Source organism: Ahaetulla prasina, chromosome 8, assembly GCF_028640845.1.
Source record: "Ahaetulla prasina isolate Xishuangbanna chromosome 8, ASM2864084v1, whole genome shotgun sequence".
Lineage (NCBI taxonomy): Eukaryota > Metazoa > Chordata > Lepidosauria > Squamata > Colubridae > Ahaetulla > Ahaetulla prasina.
This window is the reverse complement of record NC_080546.1, coordinates 18,132,662-18,146,231: the sequence shown is the minus strand read 5'-3', so window position 1 is coordinate 18,146,231 and position 13,570 is coordinate 18,132,662. Positions and strand designations below refer to the sequence as shown.

At 39.5% G+C, this 13,570-nt stretch overlaps 1 protein-coding gene across 2 annotated transcripts in view; it reads right to left on the bottom strand.

Moving 5' to 3' along the window:
• The window catches only part of MMRN1 (multimerin 1), an 87,980-nt gene that overhangs the window by 55,550 nt on the left and 18,860 nt on the right, over positions 1 to 13,570 (bottom strand). For both annotated transcript variants that reach the window (XM_058192744.1, XM_058192745.1), the window contains exons 2-3: positions 11,656 to 11,775; positions 2,637 to 2,743 (exon numbers count right to left, since the gene is read on the bottom strand). In XM_058192744.1, the coding sequence (XP_058048727.1) occupies positions 2,637 to 2,743; positions 11,656 to 11,775 (227 nt within the window). The remainder of the gene's footprint in view (positions 1 to 2,636; positions 2,744 to 11,655; positions 11,776 to 13,570) is intronic.

Below are 13,570 nucleotides of genomic sequence, written 5' to 3'. Positions count from 1 at the left end.
TCTTTCTTTCTTTCTTTCTTTCTTTCTTTCTTTCTTTCTTTCTTTCTTTCCTCCCTCCCTCCCTCCCTCCCTCCCTCTCTCCATCCTATTATCCTCTACTACGGGGTGAAATTTACTTACCTTCCCTACTGGTTCGGAAGTGCGTGTGCCCTCGTCATGTCTGATTTTTGACCCTCTGTGCATACGCAATACCTTCTGTGCATGCGCAGAGCATCAAAAACAGGTTATTTCCTGGTTAAAACCAGGAAGTAACAACATCCGGGTGAATGGACAGAGCCTCATGCTGCCGCCGCTACTGGTTCACCAAATCACACACCACCACTGCTACCGGTTCTCATGAGCCGGACAGAACTGGCAGGATTTCACTACTGCTTTTCACTACTGCTTTTCAATACCTTCCCTTAATGATATCATTATTACGATTATATTATTTTGTTATTTGTATGTACATCGAGACCTTCTGCATCAGAGACAAATTCCTTGTGTGTCCAATCACACTTGACCAACTAAACTATTCTGTTCTGTTCTGTTCTAGATTTCATTCTTTCTTTCCTTTTTCCTCCCTCCCTCCTTCCCACCCTTCCTTTCTCCCTTTTGCTCTTTCTCCATTCCTTCCTTCCTTCCTTTCTCCCTCCCTTCCTTCCAAATGAAATTCCTTCAGAAAAAAAATTAATAGACAGGATTCAACCCAGAAGTCTCCTGCTTTACACACCAGCATTTTTGCAGCGATCCTCTCAAAGTAAAAAAAAATGCTTTTAAAAGTTAAAAAAAAAAAGCCTCCGATGATCGCGCGGCTCAGCTGGGATCGTTGCAGCCTTTTAAAAGCATTTTTTCTACAACTTCTTCGGCCGAAGAGGTTGTAGAAAAAATGCTTTTAAAAGTAAAAAAAAAAAAAAAAGTTGGCCACACCCACCCAGTCACATTACCCACCACCACCAAGCCATGCCACGCCCACAGATTTTACATTTCACCACTGGGGCTACCACTGCTGAAGTAGAATCTGAATCTAGAAATTTTCCAGGCTAAATATCATACTCTAATGGGGATACCTTTTTGGAGCTGTGTTCTGTAATGTATAAGGTATGTCTACTTCAGGTCACAGCTCACTCTTAATTGTTGCAAGTTTACTTAACTGTATAACAGGCAGGGAGAAGATAAACCTCCAAATGAGTTATAATAGGCCGGCAAAGGTTTCTGACTTCCCATACAGGTAGTCCTCCTCTTACGACCACAATTCAGCCCAAAATTTATGTTGTTAAGCGAGACGTTCGTTAAGTGGGTTTTGCCCCATTTTACGACCTTTCTTGCCACATTTGTTAAGTGAGTTGATCAGTTAGTAACATTCTTGTTAAGTGAATCCGGCTCTCCCATGGATTTGGCTTGTCCGAAGGTCGCAAAATGGGATCACGTGACCCCCCCCCCCAGGACAATGCAACCGTCATAAATATGAACCAGTTGCCAAGCTTCCAAATTTTGATCACGTGATCATGGGGACGCTATAATGGTTGTAAGTGTGAAAATCAGTCATAAGTCCCTTTCCTCAGTGACGCTGTAGCTTTGAACAGTCATTAAACTTACTGTTGTAAGTCGAAGACTACTTGTATTTATGTGTGCATGAGTGAGTGTGTGTGTGTGTGTGTGTGTGTGTGTGTGTGTGTGTGCCTCAAATCACTCCCACCTTCTGCCTAGACAAGTTTCTGCAGTTTTCTTGGCAATATTTCAAAAGCCATTTGCCACTTTTCTTTCTAGAAAGAAAGACATACAGTGCCTGGCTCAAGGACGTTGTACTTAAGGCAGAACTATTGGTATTATTTAATACCAATAATAAAAAATCATTCCTTTTTCCTCTTGCTAATTAACAGAAATAGCTTTTCTCAACATTAAGAAAACTAAGATCGTGGCACCCGGCCTTCTCAATTCATGGCAAATAGATGGGGAAGAAATGGAGGTAGTGATAGATTTTATTTTCCTGTCCTCCAAGATCACCGCACATGGGAGCTATAGCCAAGAAATTAAAAGACATTTGCTGCTGGGGAGGAAAGCTATGGCAAATCTAGACAGCTTACTAAAAAGCAGAGACATCACCCTGCCAACAAAAGTGTGTATAGTCAAGGCTATGGTTTTCCCAGTTGCAATGTATGGCTGTGAAAGTTGGACCATAAGGAAGGCTGAGCACCAAAGGATTGAAGCCTTTGAACTCTGGTGCTGGAGAAGACTCCTGTGAGTCCCTTGGACTGCAAACCAGTCAGTCCTAGAGGAGATCAACCCTGACTGCTCTTTAGAAGGCCAGATCCTGAAGATGAAACTCAAATACTTTGGCCACCTAATGAGAAGGAAGGACTCACTGGAGAAGAGCCTAATGCTGGGAAAGATTGAGGGCAAAAGAAGAAGGGGACGACAGAGAACGAGGTGGCTGGATGGAGTCACTGAAGCAGTCGGCGTGAGCTTAAATGGACTCCAGAGGATGGTAGAGGACAGGAAGGCCTGGAGGAATGTGGTCCATGGGGTTGCGATGGGTGGACACGATTTCACAACTAACAATGAAGCTTTTATATTCTGTACCAGTTTGATAGCCAGTTGACTTCAATTATCAGAAAAGATTGTTGTCGTTATTATTATTTTAATATCTTCCATACCTGTTGGCTGGCATGTTCCTCCACTGTATCCTGGGCAGCATTTCCACTCCAGTGAGGTAACTATCATATGTTTGATCCTGTAAACTTGGTGGGTCCTTGACTGGGAACTGCAAGGGGATTGGAAAAGCAGATATTAGCAGAAGGTCAGGGTGAAGGGACATGATATAGGATGATAGATCAGTAATAGGCCTCAGGGGGATTAGTTTTGAAGTGTATTGATTGCATCTTGTGGAAGACTACAAGCAAATGCTTTCTGACAGAATCAAGGCATGTCAAAGCTAATAATAATAAACATTTCAATGAATGAGAGGAGGCATTTATTTAAGTAGATATGATCATCTGCTCTGTGAGGAAAAATTTTCAGCGATGTCTGAGAAACAGAAATAATTCCCAAGAAAAAGTAAGAAATTGTAGCGCAATAAAATGATATGTTTATGAACCATGGAATTGGTATTACACTGAAAAAAAGCTAATGCATTTCCTCTCAATGCTCAGAAGTAAAAAAAATAACATCTGAAACAAGAATTGTAGGGACAGAGGGCCAAATCAAAAAGGCCCTGTCACTTCTGGTCACTTTCTGATCACTTCTGATGAAAAAGGCCCTGTTTCTTAAAGCACAGAGATCTAGTCATCACAAGAATTACAGTAAAATTATCGATATAGGAGACTATTTCTGACTCGGGGTTGAAATGAGGGGTTCTCGGTGCTTTCTGAGCTTGGTTGTCTTCTAGCACTGATGATGTTGTCTAGTTTGGGTAATGAAACATCTGCAAGAAAATAACCAAGCTCAGAGAGCACCAAGGACCCTCTCACTGTTTTGTATTGTGTGAACCCAGCCTGCGTCATTATTTTACGACACCCTCAAAATTAGCTTCACTGAATACAGTAGTTACTACAGTTAATATAATCGTGGTGTTGTTTTTCCTTAAATTGAGGTGAAGCCCTGAACACAAAATATTACAGATGTTGGTAAGAACAAGTAAAATATTTTGAGTTGGAATACTGCATCCAGTTTTGGCCACCACTACGTAAAAAAGATGCTGAGACCTAAAAAGAGTGCAAGAGAAGAGCAACATAGATGATTAGGGGACTGGAGGCTAAAACAAACATAAAGAAAGATTGCTGGAATTGGATATGTCTATTTTAATGAAAAGAAGGACTAGGGGTGACATGATAGCAGTGTTCCGATATCTCAGGGGTTGCCACAAAGAAGAGGGAGTCAAACTATTCTCCAAAGCACCTGAGGGTAGAACAAGAAGCAATGGGTGGAAACTAATCCAGGAGAGAAGCAACCTAGAACTAAGGAGAAATTTCCTGACAGTTAGAACAATTCATCAGTGGAACAACTTGCCTCCAGAAGTTGTGAATGCTCCAACACTGGAAGTTTTTACGAAGACGTTGGATAACCATTTGTCTGAAATGGTATAGGGTTTCCTGCTTGTGCAGGGGGTTGGACTAGAAGACCTCCAAGGTCCCTTTCAACTCTGTAATTCTATTCTGTTCTGTTCTATTCTGTTCTATTCCATTCCATTCCATTCCATCTCATCCCATCCCATCCCATCCCATCCCATCCCATCCCAGTCCAGTCCAGTCCAGTCCAGTCCAGTCTAGATTCCCCACCAAGTACCTATTGGCAGGCTGCTGAAGCTCCAGAACTTCAGTAACCTTTGTCTTTTAACATACTGTACTCCTTTTTCATTTAGAAGTTGAAAGTAACCTTCGGCAGTCAAAATTTGCCATTTTAATTTCCTATCTTGTTCCATCATCAATCTTGGTACCTCCAGATATATGGGCAATTTTGAGATCAGGGATTTTTTTTCTGGAAGCCACAATGAATGGGTAGGACTAGTACCTATGTTACCTTTTATGAAATATACAAGATCAAAATAGGCACTTCCAGAAGAAGGGAATCAGTTTTATAGGAAAGGGTGATAATTATAGCATATTACAAAAATAGCGTGCCATAAGGAGAGGATGATACATTAAAAAGCAAATTATATCAAATGTAATCTTATTTATAGCCCTTACACTTGAGATTCCTATTTGAATTTTCATTACTTACACTGAAGGCAAGGAGTGCAGTAGGCTAAGAGCAAAACTGAATAAATATCCATTTTTTCCAGAAGTTAAAATTATGCCTTCGGTTTCAGCATGACTATGAATAAGATGCAATGCAAATGTGTGTAATTAAGAGCATGAAATCCGGTTCCGAAATACTCATGTCCACTCAAAGTTTCTGCTCCCTAGAATCCCTAGAAACCTTTTCGGGTTGCTAGAGTAACATCTAATTAGTGGGGAGATTTTCGCAACCAAATTGCCTTCTGGGATTTGCTCACATTTACATCATCTTTCTTATCATTGCGATCTACTCAGGATGATTTTAGATTTTGCAGTCAAGCAACAACCTATGCATAGTTGGCCAGGCATTTGGGATCTACTCTGAAAATAAAGATTCCATCATCACAAGGTTCCAGATAGTATGGATGATTCTAAATATACTCTGTGCAATGAACAAAGTACTCAGTTTAAATTAATAGCAATAGCACTTAGACTTAGATACCGCTTCACAGTGCTTTACAGCCCTCTCTAAGTGGTTTACAGAGTCAGCATATTTCCCCCAACAATCTGGGTCAGGGTTCAGGGTTCTGGAGCGCATGTGGCTCTTTCACCCCTCTGCTACAGCTCCCTGTCGCTCAAAATATATGTCACAACCACCAATGTGCGTCACCCGCCGGCACGCAATTTATTGAGCTTTTCAACCCCTAATAGGCCAACCATGGATAAATCCAAGGAAAGAAAAGTTTCAGAAGAAAACAGAATGTTTAATTCTACATATGCTAGTTTTGTGGCCGCTCAAGAAATAGGCATGGGAAGGGTTTTGTGGCTCCCGGTGTTTTCTTTTCTGTGGGAAACAGAAAACATGGCTCTTTGAGTGTTTAAGGTTGCAGACCCCTGATCTGGGTCCTCATTTTATCGACCTTGGAAGGATGGAAGGTTGAGTCAACTTTGAGTCTGGTGAGATTTGAACTGCCAAATTGCAGGCAGCAGGCAATCAGTAGAAGTAGCCTGCAGTACTGCACTCTAACCACTGCACCACCATGGCTCATAATACTTCATACGGAAAAAATCAAGGAGTTTTTATGATCAAGGATGTATGACCCTTACTTTTTTGTCCACATTGTCTGGCTATGTGTGGAAGAGCCATGTACGAAGATAGCACACTTGTATTCCCCCAACTAAAGAACAGATTATTACAGTAAGGCACAAAGGATGTCTTGGAAAGTAAAGTGCTGGAAAAGGAATAGTCAGAATTGTATCCATTAAGAAACAGTGAGTAGACCTTTTGCTAATGTGGAGGAGAGATTTTCAGGAATAGAGATGCCATCTCCTGTTTTTAAGGCCTTTTGTGTAGGACAAGGCTGAATATGAGTTGCAAATATCTGACTTGCTCCCTCCCTTAAGGTTTTTTAAAGATTTTTTATTCCATTTATTCATTTGTTCATTCATTTATTCATTGAGTCTTCATCTGCACCTCTGTAATTGTCTGGTTTGGTTCTGCAACCCAACAAGACAGACACAGATTTCAGAGGATAATTAGAGCTGCAGAAAAAACAATGGCTACCAACCTGCCTTCCATTGAGGACTGTATACTGCACGAGTTAAAAAGAGGGCTGTGAAAATATTTACAGACCCCTCACATCCTGGATATAAACTGTTTCAACTCTTACCCTCAAAACAACACTATAGGGCACTGCACACCAGAACAACTACACACAAGAACAACTTCTTCCCAAATGCCATCACTCTGCTAAACAAATAATTCCCTCAACACTGTCAAACTATTCACTAAGTCTGCACTACTATTAATCTTCTCATCGTTCCCATCACCCATCTCCTCCCACTTATGACTGTATGACTGTAACTTTGTTGCTTGTATCCTTACGATTTATATTTATATTGATAAGTTTCCTGATTGCTTATTCGTACCCTATGACTATTATTAAGTGTTGTACCTTAGGATTCTTGATGAAGGTATCTTTTGTTTTATGTACACCGAGAGCATATGCACCAAGACAAATTCCTTGTGTGTCCAATCACACTTGGCCAATAAAAAAATTCTATTCTATTCTATTCTATTCTATTCTATTCTATTCTATTCTATTCTATTCTATTTACTTTTAAGAACTGAAGTTGTAGGACAGGGATATCAAACTTGATTTCATTGAGGGCTACATCAGGGTTTGATCTCGGGGGGTGAGAGGGGGTGTAGCCAGGGTGGGCATGGCCAGCTCGATATCACTCATTAAGGCTCCATTTTTGGCCATGATGGCCTTCTGCAGCTCTCTGCCAGCAAAACCAGAGCTCGTGGAGACTGCATGCGGCTCACCTGGGCTCCCTTTTCACTGGCAGAGGCACCACGAGCTGGTCCTTTGCTATTTCCAGAGAGGGCCCGTGGTCCAGGTCTAAGTACCCAACAGGCCAGATCCAGCCCGCGGGCCTTGAATTTGACATTCCTGCTGTAGGATAATGACAGGCAGAGCCTGGGGACAGAGTCAAAAGAGGAACTAGCCTGGAATCAATAGGTGCCCAGAAGCACCTTCTCAAATGCCATTAACTCCTATCTAGTGCCAATTTAGCACTGACTATTAGTTGTGTCTAGGCGTGAGCAATAAATCAGCTTAAATGGAACTTAATGTGCGGTCCTGATTCTTCGTTCCTCACAAAAGCTTTTATGCTACATAGCAAAGAAACACTCTCAGCATTATATATCTTTATAGGAAGGCGCCATAGCCATTCCTGGGACAGATGTCTACTTCTACTCCCCCAACAAAATACCAATGAAGAAAATGTGATAGAGTAGAGTGGTAGAGAGAGTAAAACTCACCATTTGCCTTCTGGTCATGGATAAATGCTTTTGTGCACAAAGTAAATTGTGAAAATACCCATGACATATTCTCAAAATTCTTAAATTGCTTATTGTATTCCGCCCTGCCTAGACCTTTGGTGGAGAGAAAGGTGAGTTCTAGAAGTCACTATGTTCATGATTTTTTTTTTTTGAGGTTATAGAATCTGTCTATTTAATAGGTTGCTTTTCTTTGTCTCCCATTGAATTTGTATCTTGTAAGAATATAAGCAACCATTGTGAAACAAATTATTGCATGGTGAGTGGAGAAAATGCTAATATTGGCTAAAGGAAGAACGTTATGAATTCCAGGCACATTTTGATGCTAATACTTATGTCCTCAATACACTTCAGCATTTCAGAAGGTTTTTCCCTGATCATCACTTAAATCCCTTTCACATATATTCAGTTATTTAAGAATAAGAAATGTGTTTGGATTGCCATGGATTGTTAATCAATTGTCTTCAGCGCCTTACATGAATATCTGAGCTAAAACTAAGACTGCAGTCTGACCTGATTCAAAACAAAAACCGTTTGAGGAAAACAAGTCCATGCATATTTCAAATGCTGAATGACTATGTAATTAAATTTGCTGTTGATCTTGGATGAAGGGTATTTCAGGCACAGAAACAAAGATATGAACACTGAAATGGTTTTGAGTTTTATAAAAGGAGATGGATTACCTTTTTTTTAAAAAAAAATTGCTCCTAGAATTTAATCGTAATTTTATAGATATGCCAGCCTGCCACCTAGTGGAAAATGAAACAAACAGGTTTGAAGCTCCTGGGAAATCTGATATACATATTTGGAGAATTAAAACAAATCTTTCCTAAACTAGTCTCCTAGTATTAGATTGAGGAAAACTGAATGAAAACGTTGCTCCTTTTAATAGGTTTGAGAATTACCAAACGCTTGGGTAAGGAAAGGCAAATGACCATCCATTTCAACTTCAAGAAATTCGCCAAACAGAAAATTTTTATTTTTAAGATGTTGAAATCTTAAAAACAGAGCATCCAACACATAGGTAGAGATAGGCAAATCAGTTTTGTTTCTAGACTTCATTTTTTTTCTTAAATCTCTTCTAACTCATTTATGCTTTAGATTTATCTTTTAATCTGTTCATGTGTTAGCCATATATCTACTTTCAAAATACCCTTTCTTTCAAAATAGACTTTAAAAAAAAAACTTGGTTTGACGGTTGCTGGGGAAAATTTAGGAAGTGCAAACGCTCCTAAATAAGCTTTCTCTGTGAATAATGATAGCTTCTGAATAACAAAGTTGACAATTCATATCCGTATTCACAAAGATCAGCTAAAAAGCATCCTTAATCGTGAGTTGCCAATATGCAGCCTAGGTACCACAAATAACCTAGACAGCAAAAATTATATCGCTTCTGAACATAGAGGAGGTGAACGCCCCTCTGTTCTGTTTAGATCTGATGATATTTACAAGCTTTCTTAGTTCAGAAAAGCTTGTCAGTTTAGATTACTGTACAAGAGCTGGATGAAAAATAGATGAAATTCTGAGGAGCTACAAGCTCATTGACTATGGATGCCTGCAAAATCTCATTGTATTTGTCAACCAGCCATTCCAAAACCAAGGCACACACGATCTTGCCTTAGTCCAATCGCTGAATCAGAAGAGAATTCAGACTCATCGGAAAACAGACTTCACCTATAGATGTTACATAACGTAATAGTGTTACACAATTTCATGCTTGAATTGTATTTTCTAACACACGCGTTTTCACAGACATGCTAGTTTGGCACACTGAAATAGGGGCAGCCATTTGCAGGAGTCAAAAGCAATAAACACATACAATAAAAGCTGGAAGGGTTTATTAAGCAAAGCATAGCGAGAGAATTACTTCAGCTGCGAAGCACAGTTTAAACAGGAAATGTCCATTGGCAAGGCAGGAAAACAGCACATATAATATTCAGCAGAAAATGGTGAATATGGGTCAAAAATCTAAATCCTTCAATAGTTCGTTTGGTTTAGTTCAGTCTCTTTTCTTTAAAGGCAGCCATAGATATCCCTCATATTATTCTGGCTAGTGTTTACCACCTTTCATAGGTAAACTGAGGTTTGTTTCTTGGAGTGATTGATAGGAATGTATATCTTTAATAAATTCTTAATCAATCAGATATCAGATTCTTCTTAATTAATCAGATATCTTCCCAGACAATGGTCACAGACATTCTACAAATAAAGGGTGCTGTTGTGACCCAGGCCCAAGTAGGTAGTACGAAACTCAGTCAGTGTAAAAACCAACAAACTTTATTCAGACAGCTGAGAATTACTTCATTCCCAGCATAGTTCAACTAAATTAAAGCAAATTCCTCCCAACACAAATTCCTCAGTCCTATCGCAAACCTTGGTCCAATTAGGCAAACTGCCAAAGGCTTTTCTTGGCAAATGTTCAAAGTCACAGATACAAAAATAAATGCAAGACGAAGACGAAGAAGAAGACGAGGCTAACAACGTTGTTTTCCAGCAAAGCCCAAAGGCCATTGCTGGTCTGTTTTAAGCCTTATGGGAGGGGCCAATCATCTCTTGGCCCTACTCCCGAGTGATCCTCTTTGCTTGAGCTGCTCTTGCCTTCTGGCAGCTCTTCTCATGAGTGCATTAAGAACAGGCTCCTCCTGTTCCTCTGCCTCACTTCTATCAGTCTCTGGAGGCTCTGGAGTCCACACCTCACTCCCCAGTGGCCCTGGCCTTACCTCAGCCTCATCGCTGTCTGACTCCATTGCCAGCTCCGCAGGACCACAACAGGTACACCTGGATAAGGAAAATCTGCCTGACCATGACAGTTTAACTTCTTGTAGTTGGCTAACTTTGTGATTAAAGATTTAGGATTGTGCTATATTGGCACCATTAACTATAATCCAGAAAAGCCAGAACAACTAGATACAGAGACAAGTTTTTCACCTTGTGCCATCACTCTACTGAATACTTAATTCCTACAGTACTGTCTCATGCCTATGGATATTTACCCATCTAATAGGGATGTATTACTATTATCCTTCTAATCTTTTCTACTACCTTCTCCTACTGTTATCTTATGATTATATTTAGTTTGTTGTTTGTATGTATATTGAGAGTTTATGCACCAATTCCTTGGTTTTCCAATCTCACTTGGCCAATAAAGAATATTCTACTCTACTCTACTCTACTCTACTCTATTCTATTTTTAGAAGCACTTATATCAAGATGTGCAGGCATCACATTCCAAAAACTAAAAGCAAGAGAAGTAAGAATAGTCCATCAACTACTGGTTTGTAGCCCTGAACATATAAAATGAAGAAGCACACCTATAGGAAAAGGGGTTCATTCCACTAGCTCCTTGCTTTTCTTCTATGAGTCCAACAAACAAACACACACAAATCCATACAAAAACACAGGAAATTAAGAGAGGAAAACTGAAAGTATAGTGCATATTATCCAGCCAGAACATTTAAAAGGAGTAATGAACCTTTTACTTGGTTCTGCAGTTATTTTAAGGGAGATATGTATGAGTTGAACAAATAATCCATTATTTAACAGAGCAAATGTTTATGAAAATGACTGTAGCATAACTATTATGTGTTTCTTGTGAATTAATTAAATTAATTATTAGAATCCAGTGGCACATATCTTAGAAAAATAAAAGTTAGCTTAGAAGGAGTTAGTCAAAACAAGTTATAAACTAATAATTTAAAGGTATTGTACTGGGTTGTTGTTGCTGCTGTTGTTTTGTATAAGAACAGGAAAAATCATGTACCTTCCATGCAGAAAGTCCAAAGTTCAACCCTCAACATCTCCAGCTAGCATTAAAAAATACCTTCTTATCTGGAATTTTGGATAGTTTTTCCCAATGACTAGGCTGAAGTAGGTGGAAGGTTGCTATGTAACTGTATTCTGTGTTCCACCATTAAGAAAACTTTAAGTTTTCCTTAGCAGAAACATTATTTAATATTATTTTCCTCTACCCTATCCTTGGATAGAATATTTTGTGTATTTCAAGTTCTCTCTTCCTATAGATTGGCCTGAATATTTCTAAGCAGTTTTCATAGTCTTCATTAATGTAGCTAATCATCATTTAAAAAGCACCTCAGTGATATAAATCTTCTTACACACCTTGTTCCACAGGATCCCGTAATCCAAGTGCATGGGTTGGCTCTCCCGGAGCTGTAGCTTTGTACGTTGTCAACCACAATTGTCGGCTGAAGCCTTGTGTGAACGTAGGCACACCAGTTCCTAAGCAAATAGAAGGAGAAATAAGATTATTATACAACTGATAACATAAGTGAAAATTCAGATGGGCATCTGGAAAAAAACCCCCACTATGTTAAGAAGTAGGATAATGCACATGGCAGAATTTGGATCCACTGTATTAGATTACTATCCATAGAATATATATCCAGTGGTAGGATTCAAATAATTTAAACAACTGGTTCTTTGCCCTAATGATTTCTTCCAACAACCAGTTCACCAAACTGCTCAGAAAGTTAACAACTGGTTCTCCTGAAGTGGTGCGAACTGGCTGAATCCCACCACTGTATATATCTATATGGAGATAGACCAGGTCCTGGTTGTCCCAAAAGGGTTTTTCAAAAGGCAATTGGACTTTGCTTTTGCTTGAAGATGTTTCACTTCTCATCCAAAAAGCTTCTTCAGTTCAGAATTAATCCAAATTAATCTTTTGGAACCCAAGCCACAGGACTTGATGCATAGTACTCCCTTGTCCAATATTTTCCCACAATGGCAGCCATGTGAGGTAGGCCGAATTAAGGGAGACCCAACAACCTTTCTTGGGCGAAGATAACTTCAAAAACTGGCTTTCATTAATCCTAATCCAGTCACTGCTGCACCATTATTTGAGTTGCAAAGTCATCGTAAGAGGTGACCAGACTGAGTCTGAGAGAGGGGTCAATGGCATCATCAGTCCTGAATCCATTCATGTCCACAAGACATCTAAGTCCAGCCCACCTTGAATTCCTTATCTACTGCCAAATTGCTTTGACCGTTAGTAGTTCAGATTCTTGTAGAGAGTTTAAACTTGCAATAAATCTTTATACCCATTTGAACTGCCTGGAACTCCTGACTTCCCTGGCACTTGACGGTCACTTTGTTAAACTTCCTCCTCTTATTTTCCCTACAACAACAACTCTGTAAGGTGAGTTGGGCTCAGAGACAGTGACTGGCCTAAAGTCACACAATTGACTTTCATTTATTTATTTTATTTTATTTATTTTTCATATTTTTATACCGCCCTATCTCCCTAGGGACTCAGGGCGGTTCACAACCAGATAAAAACATACATATAAATACAAATAAAACATCCATTAAAAAACTTATTATAATTGGTCGAATAATTAAAATAATTAAAATAAAAATAATAATAAAAATAATAAAATCCCAATTAAAACCAATTTGAATTTAAAATCTAGTCCAGTCCTGCGCAAATAAATAGATGTGTCTTAAGCTCGCGGCGAAAGGTTCGGAGGTCGGGAAGTTGGCGAAGTCCTGGGGGAAGCTCGTTCCAGAGGGTGGGAGCCCCCACAGAGAAGGCCCTTCCCCTTCCCCCTAAGGCATGACTAGAATTCATGGTTTCCTTGTTTCTAGCCTGGTGCCTTTACCACTAGACAACACTTGCTCTCCAATGGCTAAGTTATCAAGTATAAAAGTACAATTACCTGAAAACAGCAGCATAGCATATTGACAATAACAACAGTGAAAAACTTCCAGGTTGATACTGCGGGGGGTCCTTGGTGCTCTCTGACTTTGCATGTTTTCTTGCAGATGTTTCAAACTAGGTAACATGTAACATGAAACATGAAACATGTTTCAAACTAGGTAACATCATCAATGCTAGTCTAACACTGACAATGTTACCTAGTTTGGATAATGACACATCTGCAGGAAAACAAGCAAGCTCAGAGAGCACCAAGGACCCCTCATGTCAATCCTGAGCTACAAATATTCTCCTTTATTAGTTCATAATATAAACATAAACATTGAGCTGGGAAATCTTCTGTCCTGGCTCAGACTA